This window comes from Phyllobates terribilis, unplaced genomic scaffold (genome assembly GCF_046119375.1).
Source record: "Phyllobates terribilis strain yellow unplaced genomic scaffold, ASM4611937v1 Scaffold_2__4_contigs__length_985480577, whole genome shotgun sequence".
NCBI classification, from domain to species: domain Eukaryota; kingdom Metazoa; phylum Chordata; class Amphibia; order Anura; family Dendrobatidae; genus Phyllobates; species Phyllobates terribilis.
Window position 1 is genome coordinate 130,636,011 of NW_027362762.1, and position 17,663 is coordinate 130,653,673.

At 42.2% G+C, this 17,663-nt stretch overlaps 1 protein-coding gene across 8 annotated transcripts in view; it reads left to right on the forward strand.

Annotated features, from left to right (window-relative positions):
- The window catches only part of ATP7B (ATPase copper transporting beta), a 163,504-nt gene extending 147,251 nt beyond the window's left edge, over window positions 1–16,253 (forward strand). For 6 of the 8 annotated variants that reach the window (XM_073662630.1, XM_073662633.1, XM_073662632.1 and 3 more), the window contains 9 exons: window positions 308–502; window positions 2,023–2,205; window positions 3,383–3,578; window positions 4,879–5,025; window positions 5,282–5,424; window positions 10,166–10,369; window positions 10,753–10,870; window positions 11,054–11,156; window positions 14,037–16,252. In XM_073662630.1, the coding sequence (XP_073518731.1) occupies window positions 308–502; window positions 2,023–2,205; window positions 3,383–3,578; window positions 4,879–5,025; window positions 5,282–5,424; window positions 10,166–10,369; window positions 10,753–10,870; window positions 11,054–11,156; window positions 14,037–14,295 (1,548 nt within the window). In that variant the 3' untranslated portion in view covers window positions 14,296–16,252. Of the gene's footprint in view, window positions 1–307; window positions 503–2,022; window positions 2,206–3,382; window positions 3,579–4,878; window positions 5,026–5,281; window positions 5,425–10,165; window positions 10,370–10,752; window positions 10,871–11,053; window positions 11,157–14,036 lie in introns of all 8 variants that reach the window. The other 2 variants (XM_073662627.1, XM_073662628.1) reach the window with 1 other exon arrangement.
- Window positions 16,254–17,663: the final 1,410 nt, after the last annotated feature.

Consider the following 17,663-nt stretch of genomic DNA (forward strand, 5'->3'; position numbering starts at 1 on the left):
TGACACAGGGAAACGCAGTTAAACTTCATCCCATCTGCTCTGCTTCACTGTACCTGGAAGCTTTGTTGTCACTAATTCATTGTAATGGAGAGACCACCGATACATGTAGGAAACCTGGCAGTGATCAATGACAAGTGTGTCTGTTCTCTATCTGCTTTCCCGACTAAGGTTGTGTCCCACTGGTACACTAGTCTTTATACATGACCCCAGGTGGGTGTTATATTGTCTGTACATTACAGATTGCTTCCATGTTCCATTTACTATTTCTAATTCAGTTTTATGTTTATGACTTCATTCATTCATTCAGGATTACAGTAAAACCATCTCGAAGGCTGAGATAATCATACGGGTTGGCTTCCAGACTGCCATCACTGTGCTGTCTATTGCCTGTCCTTGTGCTTTAGGTCTGGCTACCCCCACGGCAGTGATGGTGGGTACTGGAGTAGCTGCACAAAATGGCATCCTTATCAAAGGTGGAGAGCCGCTGGAGATGGCACATAAGGTTAGTGGGCTTCTGTTGGAAATATACGATCAGAAGTAATTGACTTGCCGTGTTCCCAAATAAACCTAATGTGTAAGTATTCTGCAGCTTGTGAAGAACAGGGGTGTGAAGTTGCTGGGAACGATTCTGATTCTGGCACTAACCTTATCCAGCCAAATATACATTGCCAAAGATATCACTGTTCTTTACTTAGTAATTTTATAATCAAAAATGGTAGAATCTGGTTCCTCACCAAGTCTTTAAAAAGGTTATATGGGTGGCAGCATTGTACTGCCTAATTTGCAATGCCACTGCTTTGCATCACTGTTACAAAAATGATATCGCAGGGAAGTACAAACCAGCCTGCTGGCGAATGCAGTCTTTAGTGCTGATCAGCGGGGGTGCCAACGATCGGACCCCCACTGGCCTAGTATTGATGGCCAATCCTAAGCATAGGGCATACATTTTAAAAAGCTGGATAATCCCGTTAGTCTAATAGGTATCTGTAGATACTCTATGTGCCTTTTTACAAGGTCCACGCACAAAGCTTTGCCAAGTTTATAGACTCGTTGGGTGAAATGCTCACGTCGCTGTTTCAGCCCAAAAATACACAGCAATGTAACATACAATACATGTGGATGAGGTTTTAAAAAACACATACAGTGGGGGAAAAATCCACATGGAGTTGAAGGCATATTGTCATCTTTTTAATCTGTCAATCCTGTTGAAGATTTGCTCCAGATTTTCACCATGGACTTCACCCATTGGAATGCATGGGGTAAAATACACAATAAATCCACACCAAAGTACACAGTAAAACCCCATGGATTCGCTTCCTGCGGAAAAGGCCTGCAGTGTGTGACTCGGCCTCAGCCCTTATTCAGACGATCATGATTCACTTACGTCTTCTTTCCTTATTTTTCACACATAGAACAAGTACCCATTATACAGTACATGCCTCTGAACTTTGAAAGATAAGAAAGGGGGATACATATGGCAATTTTCATTTTACATTATGCCAGTACCCTAACGTTGCCCAGTACTTCATGTGTGCCCATGTTAGGGAAGCCTTGTAGTGTTCTCACACAGTATTGACCCTTTTTATAGCCCGCACAGTATGATGCCTCCGCAGTGCCCCCCATACTGTATAATGCCTGCACACACAGTACCCTTGGCCGCTCACACAAAGTGTGATGACCCCAGTGTCAAAAGTATGATGCCCCCACATAAGAATCCCCCTAGGCTGTGTATTCTGCAGGGCTTTCAGTCTCTACGCAGACTGAATGGTGGAGTGTAGACCTGATTTATTTTGATTGATTTTTTTTTGGGCATTCAAGAAAAATGGACAAAGCGCCTAATAGGGGAGGAAAATTGGATCTAACACACTGATGAAAATCAGTCATTTTTTTTCTTGTAAGCAAAAAAATAAATATGAATGTCTGAATTAGCCGTATAGTGTAAACTAAATAAATGTGCAAAGTGTCTGGTATAGGTTTCAATCATTTCATGGCTAATTGTGAGATTGTTGTATACCATTTCAGATAAATACAGTGATGTTTGATAAGACTGGAACAATAACACATGGGGTCCCTAAAGTGATGAGAGTGCTGCTGCTGGGTGATGTAGTCAGGATGCCGCTGAAACGAATGCTTGCCGTGGTCGGTACTGCAGAAGCCAGCAGTGAGCATCCCCTGGGAATGGCCATGACGAACTACTGCAAGGAGGTAAAGAAAAAGTACATTTATGTTAATGTCTATGCAAGTAGTGTTATATTATTCGTAATATGTACTATTCTATAGTATCTAGAAACAACACACACATCTTTTGGAGGTAGGCTAATTTTTTTGTCATGTTTCAGACCTGATTTTGTTCTATTCCAAATAGCTTAAAAAAATAAAAAAACTGTGAAGCTCAACCACTTTCGGGCTGTTTCGGGCTCCAACTCCAGTGGTCTGAGCCAAGACACTGTTATTCCCGTTTTCAGCCATGAAATTACTCCTATTTTATACAAACTCAAAATGATGTTAGAGAGAATTTGAAAATGGATTTTGTAAACCTGAACAATTTCCTAAAAAACAGCTGAGAATAGAGTTTTACAGGCAATGCTTCATGGGAGGGGAGAGTGTACAAATTGTCTCTCTCGTAGAATTAAATAAACGATCTGAGAAACACCACTAAGGAGAGGTGGTCAATGTCTGACCAGTTAACAAGGCTTCCAACATGACCAGAGATTATTGCCAAGCAAGGAACTCATCTCCACATAGCTGTTTTAGGGCATCAACTACAGCAGTGTTCCCCAACTCCAGTCCTCAAGTGCCACCAACAGGTCATGTTTTTAGGATTTCCTTAATACTGCCCAGGTGATGGAATTATTACCTGGGCAATACTAAGGAAATCCTGAAAACATGACCTGTTGGTGGCTCTTGAGGACTGGAGTTGGAGAACACTGATCTAGACTAAAGGTTCCCTGGTCATTTTGCAAAGCTCAGCCGAGCATCCTGTGTTCTCTATGAGAAAGCCACCGGCTGACCTGTTGGCCGGTGGCTTATCTCCGCGAGAACAATAGGATTGGCAGTCTGAAATCGGACATGCCCGATCAACATCTCCCCCAGAAATCAGTCGACCAGTGCTCTTATACATATTAGACTGTTGGCCGACATTACTCTAATGTGTATGGGGGCCTTAAACTAGCTACGTCTCTTAGGTGCTACGTGTGAGAGATCCTTTCATTCTATAACACCGCTAATTTTCTTAAGATGAACTTATACTGATAACTTTAATGAATTTGGAACCTACTTTAAGCAAATGGAGGCCAGTACAATGGTCTGGGTCGTAGCTATAACAGTTTTGGGAATCTCCGTTATGAGATTTATAACTACATATAATTTGACATTTCTGTAGGAGCTTGGGACACAGTCACTGGGATATTGTACAGATTTTCAGGCAGTCCCGGGATGCGGAATCAGCTGTAAAGTGAATAATGTAGAAAGTGTCCTGGTGCTGAGTGAGGAGGGCATAAATGAGCAGAATGTCTACATAAGTGGCCTCACCCATCCACAGGAGGACGGATCCTCAATCATTGCTCCCGAGCTACAAGGTATAATTCTACTGTCCGAGAACTTATAGATCCAGTGCAGAGGATTACCAAAACTTCAGTGATGGATATTTGCCTGTAGAAAGTCTCTTTTTAGCATCTACGACCTGGACTCCGCATTAATGCACTGTCCGATAGCCGTAGATTGCAAAAGTGCATAAAAAAACTCCAATGCACAAACACAAAGCACTCACTGGCATTAGCCTGAGTTTTTATATGTTGCAGTTCTACGATTTTTCGAGTGTACCACTACCATCAAGTGGAGATATAGAGATGATTAAACTGGGGCATTGAATGAGAACATGTGCTATTTGTTAATGGGGATATCCCTTTATTCTGCAGCTCTATACGCCTAGGTCATACACTGCACTGTTTCACAGTAAAACATGCAAAAAATGCAGCCAGTGTCTGATCCTACTGTCTGGGTCATTTTTTATTGGAAAAGGGTCTCTATGCCCTCTACACACATCAGCAATTGAAGGGAATGTATAAAGCGCTGTGGAATTATGGAGCTATATAAGTGAGTGAAATAAATACATTTGGGAAATCATTGGAGGTCTGAAATCATAGACTACATCGATGTGATAATAGTGATAATTTTGACTGAATTTCTCATCAGATTGGCACAAAGGGATGACAAGGCCATGTCTGTGGCACTTAAATAGGGTTTTCTGATTGATGAAGGTGCAGAAGTTAGAACTGATATTCATGGCCAATCCTGAGGGTAATCCTTGAGTATTATTGTCCTGCAAAACTTATTGACCAAGAATGTGTCCACATGATCCTTCTCAGCCAAGAAACATAAGAGATTAAGTTTTTTGCTCTGGAATTTGAGAGCAGCATGATGTAAGGGCAGAGAGCCTGATTCCAGCGATATATAACTTGCTGGATTGCTTGGTTTAATTTTGATAAAATTCCTGTTTTTTCTGCTGTAGATGTAGCAGTGCTACGTATGCTGAGTTGCGTATAATCCTTTCTGAGTACACTGTACATTATCAGGGAGCTGCCAATCAATGGTGGGGGCGTGGTTACACAGATTAGCTGGACTGCCTGGCATGTGATACCTAGTCCAGCAGTGATAATCTCCTGCTGATAAAACACTAATTGTATTAAAACTATAGCACACAGCCTAATAAGCGATACAACTCTGGAATTAGGGTCTCTTTTCTGCCTCTATATTATCCTACTCTCAGATTAAATGGCAAAAACCTGCTGACCGATTCTTTTTAGGATAAATGTACAAAAAACAGAACAATAAATTCCATTCGTATTGTGTTATTCTATAATGAACATGTTTGTACAGGTGCCTCAGCTCCTCAACCGCATTCTGTGTTAATTGGAAACCGGGAATGGATGAGACGCAATGGACTGCACATTTCCAGTGATGTAGATGAAACCATGACTAGTCATGAAATGAAAGGACAGACTGCAGTGCTAATAGCTATAGATGGTAATGCATCGGAATATTCCTATACATGCAAACCTATCTGTTCAAAATGTCATAAAACAGCCAGCCCGGTGTGGTAGAACTTTCAGAAAATTTTAAAAGGAATAAACAGTCATTTCTCAGCATGCCAGAATATAGATGCCTGCACTCCTGGAATTTCCTACATTTGGCATTGTGCTGGATTGTTGGGATATATCTTCTATAAGAGCTTCTACTGAATGTTTTGTCTTTTTTGTGACACCCTTTTTTCCCTGAAAAGGTACATTATGTGGAATGATCGCTATTGCCGATACAGTAAAGCAGGAGGCAGCGCTTGCTGTGCATACACTAAAAGCAATGGGAGTGGATGTAGTACTGATCACAGGAGACAACCGGAAGACTGCCAAGGCAATCGCCACTCAGGTATTTTTGCTTCTATGCATGCAACTGCAACTAGGGTTAACTGTGACAGCCGGCCCAGTAGAGGGAGGGGGAACTGAGTGCTAGTGTCAAGTGCAGGAAGTGAGCACAGTCAGTAGTAGTGTGCAGTACTGCAGAAATGAGTAGGCTCTATAGTGGTTGCTAGGGTAGTCGTGGGCCTAGTATCCCGGACAATAGATCGCTAGAGAATCCCTCCACAAGAGTCTCCTTAGCCGGCCTGGGAACCTCGAGAAAGTCGTCGGGGGCCTGGAGGCAAATTCTGTCTGCGAGGCTGCAGAAGAAGTCAGGACTCAAGCTCTATAAGGTGGAGAGAAATGGGATCTAGGTATACTGTCATTGGTGAGGAAGAGTCTCTAGGACTAGAGAAGAAAGCAACAGAGATGCTTCACCTATATCGGGATCCAGGGCTGAAATTGAATCCGTTATCTGTGGGAAAGATGACAACCCGTTGGGCCTTATCCTTTATACCTTTATAAAGTTCTGGTTGTTTTCATGAACTCTGTGTCCTGCAGTCAAAAGTGGCCGGCTGGCCAGAAGTAAGTGGGAGATACCACATACACTGCAGCACACCAGAGTGAGGACACACTTTGTCTGTAGGGTGCCAAAGCGAGCATGGGCTACAGCTCGCCCACGACTACCTCGTTTGGGCACCTTACACAACCTTGTCTAAAAGTACTAAACATATATAATAGTTGTGGCCTTAACTGGTGAATGGGAACTGGGTATCATCCAGTAATAATATATGTAGCACTTATCCAATTGAGCTTAGAATTTTAAACCGGTATTAAGGCCCTGTACACATTAGTCTAATGTCGGCCAAATTCGCCGATATTGACGTGTTTGACTGCCAGTCTAATGTGTATGTGGGCACCCAACAGATGATTATTAGGGTGGTTGAGGATCCGGTATGTGTGATTTTGGACTGCGGATCCTTTTTTGCTCTCTAGAGATAAGCTGCCGCCAGAGAGATCTGGCAGTGGCTCTATCGTTGAGAATACAGGAGTGTTCATCAGAGAAAGTGCTCCTCTGTATGGGAGAGCCAGGCAAGATAGCTGCCAGCCAAACGATCAGCCGAAGCATTGTTCAGCCGACAGCCATCTACTGTGTATGGGGGCCTTAAGAGTAGAGAATTCCAGCACTCACATGGTCTGCTTTTGTCCCGTCCCAAGCCTTATTGTCATGTGCAACTCATGTCCATCAATTACGACATCAAACACGACCCTAGACAACAACAGGAGTAAACAAAGAATACGTGAACATAAGTCATGTAACTAATCAATAGTCCTATTAAATTCTCTCATGGTGATCATCTCATTGGTGCAGTAATATCTGCAAAAAAATTAAAAGACACAATAATAAATTACAGCAGTGTCCCGATTCTACTACTCACGTTGTCCTAGGGATGCTGTGAGTGACCGCTCTGCTGTCCTATGGGATCGAGGGCTGGCTGAGCAGTCAGGATTGTGAGTGACCGCTCTGCTGCCCAATCTGTGGCTGAGGTGTGAGTGTTGTGATTGACAGCTTGTGAGGGGGTGGCTGAACATTCCCACTCCACTCCCATCTAAAGCTGTTTTAGTAGATATAATTACCTGTGTAAACATAAAAGATGTTATTGGTGTATTGCAGATATGTATTACATGTATAAACATAAGAGATGTTATTGGGGTTTTGGCCATTAGATGGCAGTGGTTTGCAGATTCAGACTACTGTCACCTGTGTGTCAGTTGGCACACGGTATAAACCAGTTTGAACTGCCCCAAGTGACAGTTGAAAACTGAAGGATTTCTGAGGGTTGAAGGCGGCCATCTTTGAGCACAGTTGTAAGAGACGGTGAATAGAGACAGACGTGAGAGGGTTCCTGTCAGAGACAGACTGTTCCTGTAATTCCTGTCAGAGAAGAAGAAACATGTTGGGGGGACGACTACGGTTGGATGAAAAGTTGGATTCCCCCCAAAAGTATCGGCTGTGACGTGAATGGTCTTCTGCTAGTCTGTCAGGCTAAAACTGCGCTCCTGTGGCAAGCCCAGGATCCACTCCACGGTCTCCCAGCTAATCGGCCATTATGACGATCAGACAGCCTTAGTGTATCTGAAAGAACATACTGGGCCTATTGGTTGTGCAGCGCAGGGGTCCTAGCTGATCTGGGCTAGGTGTATGTGATATTATCTGTGTTTCTTTCTTACGTTTCCAGGGTAACACTGTTTTTGTTGTTAGTAAAAATTAGTTTCTTAACAAATTGCCTGGTCGTGTTTTTTGTCTTCGGCCCGCTGTATTCTGGGAGAGACCACCCCGGTACATGGTCCACAAGCTCAGCCGTCCTATCTGGGTGGGTCTGTGGGATTTCCTTCAGGTGTCACCTCTGCTCAAGTGGCGTGTGTTTGTCTGCATTGTGCTCTGAGTTATATCTTGAACTGGAATTACCTTTGACCAACCGTTGGACTAACCCCTGTGTCTTGATCCGCTACCTTCCTGATACTATGACCTCGGACTGTTTCCTGACTACGCTTTTGTCTTTTCCCTTTGTCTATTACGAGCCTTCTTGGTACTATCTCCGGACCTCTTGACTGTCCTGCAACACGTTAAGTCCGTGTGTAGTGACTAGCATCACATTGAGTAGTGACTGGCGTCACAAGCAGGAAGCGTGTTCTCTATTGAGACCTCTTGTTTGCAACATGGGCGTCCAGTATTCTTCACTGCGCAACAGTAAAGTCCGGCCACCTCCTCCCCTCCTGAGGTTCTATTACCTGGTATCTCAACAGTGATTTTATGTTATTTTTTTAAGAAAATAATAGGGAATCAGGGGAGCAAGTTTTCACAAAGGATCATGGATATATGTTTGTTAATCTGGTTTCTTATACATTGCCACATAACATATCCACATATGAAGAGCCACAAAGGCACTCAGCTCAGTAACTAACATTTATTGATCCACAGGTGTAGTAACTTTCAGTCCTCAATAGTGATGAGCGAGCGTGCTCCCTTAACCCTTTAACCGAGCATGCTCGGGTGCTTACAAAGTATCTTCAGCGTGCTCCTATATTATGTTAGAGTCCCTGCATCTGCATGATTTATGGCTGTTAGACAGCCTCAACACATGCAGGGATTGCCTGTTTGTTAGACAGCCTCGACACATGTGAGGATTCCCTAACAGCCGTAAATCATGCAGACGCAGGGACTCAAACATAATATACGAGCACGCCGAAGATACTCAGTAAACACCCGAGCATGCTCGGTTAAAGGTTTAACAAGCATGCTTGCTCATCACTAGTCCTAAGCGACCCTCATATTGAGTGTGATAAAAGTTAAGATATCAGATATGTGCTGAACCAGCTCATTAGCGCGGACCTGATAGTGAAATGAGTACACCCTGTCAGGTGGAGGCCTATTTTATCATTCTGAAACTGGTTGTTATTTTAGGTTAAAAGTTACTACAAATATGAATCGGATTTGTTCCATACTTTAATACTGATAGCCTATCCTTATGAAGGGTCATCAATACCAGATTGATGGGGGTGTGACACCCGGCACCCCCATAGATTAGCTATTCCCGGTGCCGGCGGCTGCCGATTGTGCTTAGCTACAGAGTGGAAATGCACAGCTCTGTCTACTGTGTAATGGCGGCAGCAGGGAGCTGCAGATCCACCCCTATAGGGGCAGAACCTGGCGGTGGTCACTATACAGTAGGCGGAGCTGTGCTGTGCAGTTCCACGACTGATCACATCCGCTCGCCATTGGCCCCAGGAACAGCTGATCGGCGGTCGAGTGCTGGGTGTCTCTGCTTCAATATTTCTGCTTCTGTTTGTTGTGTATGGACAGTTTGCACCAAAGTCTGTGGCCTTTGTTCACTTTGGTGATTATTATGATTGTTTAATTCTATGAATTAATAAAATTCATTGTAAGGTTTGAAACATAATATATTGGATAAAGGAAATTATTGAAACAGACTGGATGTACAGTATTATATGCTGTTGTTTGGATTGTTTGGGATAGAAGGCATTATGGAGGAAAGACTGCATTGTGGCATTTAAGATACAAGGTGAAAAGACCCAGAATTTGTATTCGGTCAGTCTGTCTTATTATATATGAAGCTATCATAAGTATAGGCCATCAATATTAAAGTACCGGATAAACTAGACCATGTTAAAATGTGCCAAAGTTATTAAAATGGCTTATGCTGAATGGTACATTTGGTGCATTTATCAAGTTTTCACTACATATTAAGCTACTGTACCAAAATATTGCATCTTAGACTACACTCCTTTCAGTGATCCCCCACCCATTGTTACAAGGCCACACCAATTGTTCAGTTAGGCATGAAAATTGTTTCACAGACATAATAAATATAATAAGAGGCATGGTAATCCTTTTTTGGATCCATGCAGTTAAATGCTTGGGATGGCCTGAAATGTGTTCATTTATTTATAGCAATGTACAAAGAAGATTATAATCAGCTTGTGTGTGCACCAGTTCAGTGGGATTTGCCTTTTCATGCACACCAATCGAGGTCAGGGCAGCCACCATATTCCCTTCTTGAGAAAATAAAGTGTATATCTGAGTAACTATAGCACTTATATTTATATTGTATTCTATATTATGTCAAGACCAATGTAAGTTTCTGGAATGTGATATCACATAGATGGAATTATATTTATTTTGGGTTTGTGTTAGTAAAATTGTTGGTAGTTTCATAGGAATCTTTTGTAAACCCTTTTGGCATTTCCAGGTTGGGATCAAGAAGGTGTTTGCAGAAGTTCTTCCTTCTCACAAGGTGGCCAAAGTCGAAGCATTACAAAACGAAGGGAAGAAAGTAGCCATGGTGGGCGACGGCGTCAATGACTCCCCTGCATTGGCCAGAGCTGATATTGGCATTGCCATTGGCACAGGAACAGATGTTGCCATTGAAGCTGCAGATGTTGTCCTTATCAGAGTATGTGCATCCCTATGTCTGGATCAGTTTATGCATTTTAACAATACTGGAATGACAGAGAAGTCAAATTCCCTATGACGTCACTCGTCACATGTTTTACATCAGTCTTTCCCTATTGCTATAGACAGGATACATAAATGCTCAGTGTGTATTCTTCTGATGAATATGCATAATTTAATATGGCATTGTTCTAAGGAGAACAACACTACTAATCAGCAGAACCACCAGTAATGGAGTTTTCTTCAATAATTGTCTACTGGTGTACCCCAGTCCACCCACTTATCCACGTATATTTTTATAATATGTGTATGTGTGTTATATACACAAAAAATTAATAAGACCTCTCCTTACTAACCAGTACCCACTTCTGGTTTGTATTGCAGAATGATTTGCTTGATGTTGTCGCCAGCATTCACCTCTCAAAGAGGACGGTGAGAAGAATAAGAATTAACTTCATGTTTGCGCTCATCTATAATCTTGTCGGCATTCCCATTGCAGCAGGTAGCTTGATTATATGTGACCTGTGTTATGATTATTGTACAGATACATCTATATAGCCATTACGGGCATCACTGTTGCCTTTACGCTCATTGTGTGACTGGATCTCCATATGTTGATATGTGGTCTTTTGCACCTCACAGCTAACGTACATGCCTGGGATTATATTTCTCTCGTCTTCACCAGGTGTATTCCTGCCGGTGGGATTGGTGTTACAGCCATGGATGGGATCAGCAGCTATGGCAGCCTCCTCTGTCTCAGTGGTTTTGTCCTCTCTACAACTGAAGTGGTAAGCTCTGATGTGTTCAGATGTAATACCCGAGTCTTCTCTTGCATAAGTTACTAAAATTTGCTTAGTTGAAATGTCTGCATTTATGTTAGGGTTTAAGTTGGCCAAACCTAGCGATTTGAGTAGGACCAGCCAACATCTACTGGTGGCTCATCAGTATGGGGGCCTCTTGACTCTATCCCAATGTTGGGAAAAAGGATCACGTATGTAGATTTACAACACTCGACCCTTTTGTTTCTCCTGAAGCTCAGATGCCGGCAAACGTATCTGGAAGGAAGTGGCTTACTCTGTTTTTCCCATTGAATTTACATACATGCTAAGCAGGTATGTGTTTGGGGGATTTGGAAGATGGCTGACGGCTGAATGAGCGTTTGTCAGGCCATAGTATAGGCATTAGAGTTGGTGAGAATCGTTTTGCAGGACCTAGTACATCTTCTTCATCAGTAATCAGTGACCGCTGGATGTAAGACCTGAGTACTGCAACCCACCTTCTGGCATCTGCAACTCTTTGTTTGATTAGCCGGCCTGACATGAAGTCATTGTTGCGGTGTGACATACATGTGATGTCACGCTAGGTTGGCTAATTAAAAGAAGAACTGGAGGTGCATGGACGTAGAAATCGGTTCTCTAAGCTCCTGCCTTGCTGCCAGAGATTACTGGTATAACCAATGGACTGGGTTCTGCGAATTGATTTGCACAAACTCTAAAAAGCACTTTAATAGTCTAGTTGCTGTATCATTGAGTAGCAAACCGAGCAATAGCTATTGAGCCTGGCATTTGATTGGTGGTGCTGATAGTACAGTATTATATCTGGTTCCTCTCCTCAACCAATCGTTTGTCTTCTTTATTAGGCACATCAGGGCCGAGTAGGAATAGCCTTTGTTGAGCGGGGGCACCAATTGTGTATTTGGTAGGGTGCCAACTTCCGCAGTTAGGCAGGGGCAGGGTAGACTTAAATAGGGCTATCTTCCTTTGTTCCAGGTTTATACTTTATAAATATCAAAAAGCATTCCCCCTTCTCTGCCATTTACTTTATCGGTTGATATTGGTGTATATATGATATCAGCATCTACTCACTTATTGGTGTAATTGTTTTTGGGAATATTAGCTCCTTTTTTATCCTTTTAATATTTTAATATAACTAATAAAAATTGAACGTTGTTTTTAGTGTACTCTCTATGAATCTCCTAAGATACCACCTATTCACTATTCTATTTATTTGATGAATTCCGCTTCAGGTCAATAGATCCACAGTTGGCCTCATACGCTTATGTAATATGGGCACAAAACTTACAAAAGCTTCAAGCTGTACCCTGCACAGTCACAACACAAGTAGTTGTCAACATGCTAATAACAAACCAAAAATGGGAAAAAAAAACAATTGTCTATTTCAAGATTTCTATCATTTAATTGGAATTGGTCCATAGTGTTAAACTGAACAGCCGTCCTATATTAATAATTTATTGTTTAATGACACAACCATTTTTTGTTTTTTGCACTTTTTTTTCGCTAATTGTCCAAAAGCCATACTTTATTTCGTTTTTTTGTCTACATAGCCATATAATGGCCTGATTTTTTTCAGAGCCTGTTATGAGTGTGAATTACTCCATTGATTTTAATAATAAATACGTGTATATATAACATATGTATGTGTGTGTAAAAAAAATATATACATATTTAATATATAGAAAATCCGAAAATGGAAAAGAAAGTGAGGTAATATGGTGGAAACCACACAATTCTAAAAATAGTTTTTTGGGGTTTCATTTTTTACGGTGTAAATTGTAAGGTAAAAATGACCTTGGTACAACTCCGAATTAAAGTGAATCTGTCACCAGGTTTTCACTATCTCATCTAAGAGCAGCATAATGCAGAAAGAGAGACTTTGAATACAGCAATGTGTCACTTACTGAGCTGCTTGCTATCATTTTGATAAAATCACTGTTTTCTCTGCTGCAAATCTATCAGTTCTCTGAATGCTGATCTCTGTATAACCCCCGCCCACACCCCTGATTGGCAGCTCTTTGCCCCATGTACAGCATACACAGAAAGCTGCCAATCAGAAGTGGGGGGCAGGTTATACAGAGCCCATTAATATGGAAGTCTACCTGGCAGCAGGTTCACTAGTCCTCTGATGATATACTCCTGCTGATAAAACTATGATTTTACCAAAACAAAAAAGCAGCTCAGTAAATGACACATCTATGGAATCAGGGTCTCCATCTCTACATTATGCTGCTCTCAGATTAGGTGGCAAAAACCTGGTGACAGATTCTCTTTAACTGAGTGCTTGTTTATCTTGTGTTACAGGATTTGCTATGGTAACATGATGTTATATGCTCTTATTACTGTCCATATTGGTCAACTGGCCCAACAAAGAGATGGACTCTACCTTTAAATCTGATGATGGTGATATTAAATCTGATGATGGCGATATTAAATCTGATGATGGTGATATTAAAGAGGTTGTCCACTACTTTTTCATTGATGACCTATCCTTAAGATGTCTGATCGGTCGGGGTCCGACAGCCGGCACCCCTGCCGATCAGCTGCTATCGGTGGTGGTAGCCGCCTGCCTGAAGTACTCCCTTGCAGAGCTGGCTGTCTTGTGGCTTGGTACTGCACATACGCCTATTATTTTAATCAGTAGGAGGCGGATGTGTAGTACCCTGTGACAGAAGATGGCCAGCTCTGTAAATGAGTATTTCTGGCTGGCGGCCATCAATAACAGCTGATCGGCAGGGTTACCGGGTGTCAGACCCAGACCGATCCGACATTGATGACCTATCCTAAGGATAGGTCATTAATGAAAAAGTAGTGGACAACCTCTTTAAGTCATGGACTTGTACTATTACAATATCTCTCCGATCTCTTTCTCAGCTACAGGAAACCAGACTCTGATAGATATGAAGCTCGAGCCCAGGGGCTCATGAAGCCACTTACCCCATCACAGATAAGTGTTCATGTCGGGATGGATGACCGGAGAAGAGATATCCCAATGACCAGCACCTGGGATCAGATCAGCTACATCAGCCAAGTGTCATCCAGCAGAAACTCCCGACAAGATTCACCAACAGGCGACAGACAAGACAAGTGGTCTCTTCTCATCAATGAGGCTGAGGATGATCAGTACATGTAGCATCTTGGGTATACACCAGGAGATGAAGAACCATTGTCTGTAATAATGAGACAATCATTACGGTCTGCAGTCATCACATTCAGCAATGATCTGTAGTGTTAATGGAATAATGAGCAAAATTGCTACACTGAAACACTATAGGAAGAGCAGAATGGATATAAGTGTATGGGTGATAACATTCTGATGTTCTTAGCTTGTATTTTCAAGTTCTTTAATGCTTAAAATTGCAAAGTGCTTGCAAAAAAAAGGTACTTTGTTCTTGACAGAATATAAGAAGTTAATTATAGAGAGATTTTTATTTCTATAGTTTACTGCTCGCTGGCCATGTTACCACTTCTGTAGTCTATCAGCGGTGGTTGGTCTCCTTCCTAAAAGAGCTTGTAAGCACTGCTCAGAAGAGGACAGCATCTCGCTGCTTCCAATCTGCTTTAGTGTCCATGTGTATCTGCGACAGTGCAGAGACAAAACTGCATGTTTGCAGCACGGCGCAGTGCACATGTTGTGCCAGTGGTGGCGCTATGCTGCAGCTTAGGACAATCAATTTAGCAGGAGCGCATCGCCTCCCAACAAGCAGGAAGCTGCGAGGCTGGGGAGCGATGCCCTCCTGGAAGGTTGTAATGAGACAAAACCTTTTAGGAATTACACAATAAGGAGATTGAGCCTCGGTGTAATGGATACTTTATTAGGAGGCAATGAAAATCTCCACTAATAATTAGAAGCCAGATAACGCCATTACCGAAATCATGTCTGATATGAAGATAAGTCGGATTCACCCATCCGTGTTTCGTGGTCCAAGTATGTACCGTGATGCACAGGCTGGCAACCGGGCTGCTCACCCAAACTATGCACCCCCATATATGCCTATGAGGCTTTTGGAAGTCAGGTCAGGAGACCAGCGGCTGGTCGGATGTGTGAATCTGAGGCTATGTGCCCACGATGCAGAGATGAAGCAGAAAATTTCCGCTTCATTTCTGCATGTCCTTGCCCGGAAAAACGTGTGCGGAATTTGACACGCGTTTTTCACATGCGGAATTGCCTTGCGTTTTTCTAATGCATTGAGAAGGCAATTCTGCATGCGTAAACGCACAAATAATGAACATGCTGCGGATTTTTCCGCACATCAAAAACGCTGCGGAAAAATCCGCAGCATGGGCATTGAAAGTGCGCATTGTCATTGGGGACCATGGGGGGTGGATTACCAAGCGTTTCCCAAGCGTTTACGCTGCGCAAAAACGCTTGAAAAACGCATCGTGGGCACGGACCCTGACCCTAGAGACAAATGATATGCTGGAAGCGTTTGAGGTGCCGCACAGTATACTGTCATTATATATAGGGGTTGTCCAGGATTACAAAAACATGGCTGCTTTCTTCCAAAAACTATGAGTTGTGTAGTACGGCACCTCAACTCCACTGAAGTGACTGGATCTGAGCTGCAATATCATACACCACCTTTAGACAAGGGTGGCCCTGGTTTTCTAATTCTGGTTATCCCCCTTTATGAAGAATAACAGATTGGGTCAGTTGAGTGAGTGCAGTTTACTGTTTTTTGTATCTCACCTTAAACCTTGGGATTATAGTTATATCAGTCGGCCCAAATGATAAGAAATTTATGGTAAAACCTATCAACATGCCATAATTGTCTATGAAGGGAAAACTCATAGGTCAGCGCCTCGTAACACGCTCCGGCTACTGTACTGGCGAAGGAATTATAGTAAACACATAGTAATATAATTCATTAACTTGTGTAGCAAAAGGTTAAACCACCAAGCACTTGAAGGGTTAAACTACAAAGTCACATTTATATAGCGATCTACAAAAAAAAGCTACGAAAATGTATAGAGTATAGTGTTGAGAGAGTATGTTCTATTAACCCTTTCGCCGGGTATGCTCGGGCCGAGCTCCGATTATTTATAGCTGCTCGGTGATAAGGTTAAATTGTGCCTGTGTGCATGATTTGCAACTGTTTGACAGTTTTATTACATGGGAGGAATGTCTATTTCTTACACATTCCTCACATGTAATAAAGCTGTCAAACAGTCGCAAATCATGCACACGGGAGCGATTTAACCTAATCACCGAGCAGCTGTAAATACTCTGTGCTCGCCCGAGCATACTCGGACAGAACATACTCGCTCAACCCTATTAGAGTACCTTGAAAATCACTGCTAGAAATTTGAAGAAATTTTCTCTAATCACTACGACAGGAATTCTGAATCTATCTGCACTTTTAGAAAACTTTCAAGTCACAAAGACCTGTCAGAAGATTTAATGGGTGGGAGTACTGGTGAGGAGACCTACAACAACCACTAGAAAAGGAGAAGACACGTACCCCCGAGCTCCGCTCTCCTCTGAATGCAATTAAACGGAATTTGTCACCAGGTTTTTGCTACCTAATCTGAGAACTGCATAATGTTGAGACAGAGACCCTGATTCCAGGGATGTGTCACTTATTAGGCTGCTTGATGTAGTTTCTATAAAATCACTGTTTTATCAGAAGATTATCACTAGAGGACTAGTAAACCTGCTGCCAAGTAGCCCAACCACGCCCTTACCACTGATTGGCAGATTTCTGCCTATGCACAGTGAACACCCAAAAGCTGCCAATCAGTGGTGTGAGCGGGGTTATACAGCGTTCTGCATTCAGATACCTGGTAGATCTGCAGCAGAGAAAGCAGTGTTTTTGTCAAAACTGTAGCAAGCAGCCCAGTAAGTGACACATCACTGGAATAAGGGCCTCTGCCCCTACATCATGCTGCGGTAGCAAAAACCTGGTGACAGATTCCCTTTAATTAGACTGATATACATAATTTGTGTTCTAAAGCAGTTATCAGCTAAAAAAGGATTAGAATTTCCCATTTATAAGTTGACATGGCTGTAATAACAGTGTGGTAATGTATAGTGATGCTAGGTATGTAAAAACTTGCAATGCAATAAAAATCATGTAAATCGAAAATCAAAACCTATTTATTTTGGTTCTTGTAATATAATAGTTTTAATACCACACCTAGAGCAGAACGTGTGGAATCTGTTACATTCTGACACAATAGTAACACTGCAGATCTGAGAAAAATGAAGGAACCATTATTCCAAATTTATACAATGGGACCCGGCGTTCTCACAAGGTATGGTTTCTATTCTAATACAGATGATGCAGATAGATATGTAATATGGGACAGATTGGAGTTTGGTTCTTTCTCTGCAGCATATTACATTAACCATGTGACCGAGAGCAATACCAGGATAACAGGGGGCAATTACTTTTCAGGTATTTCTTGAGGTTGTATTTTTTTTTATAGAACTCGTCCCTGCATCCATCATGTTATATAAATGTATCCTCTTTCCATTGTACATTCTTAATTCAATTTAAT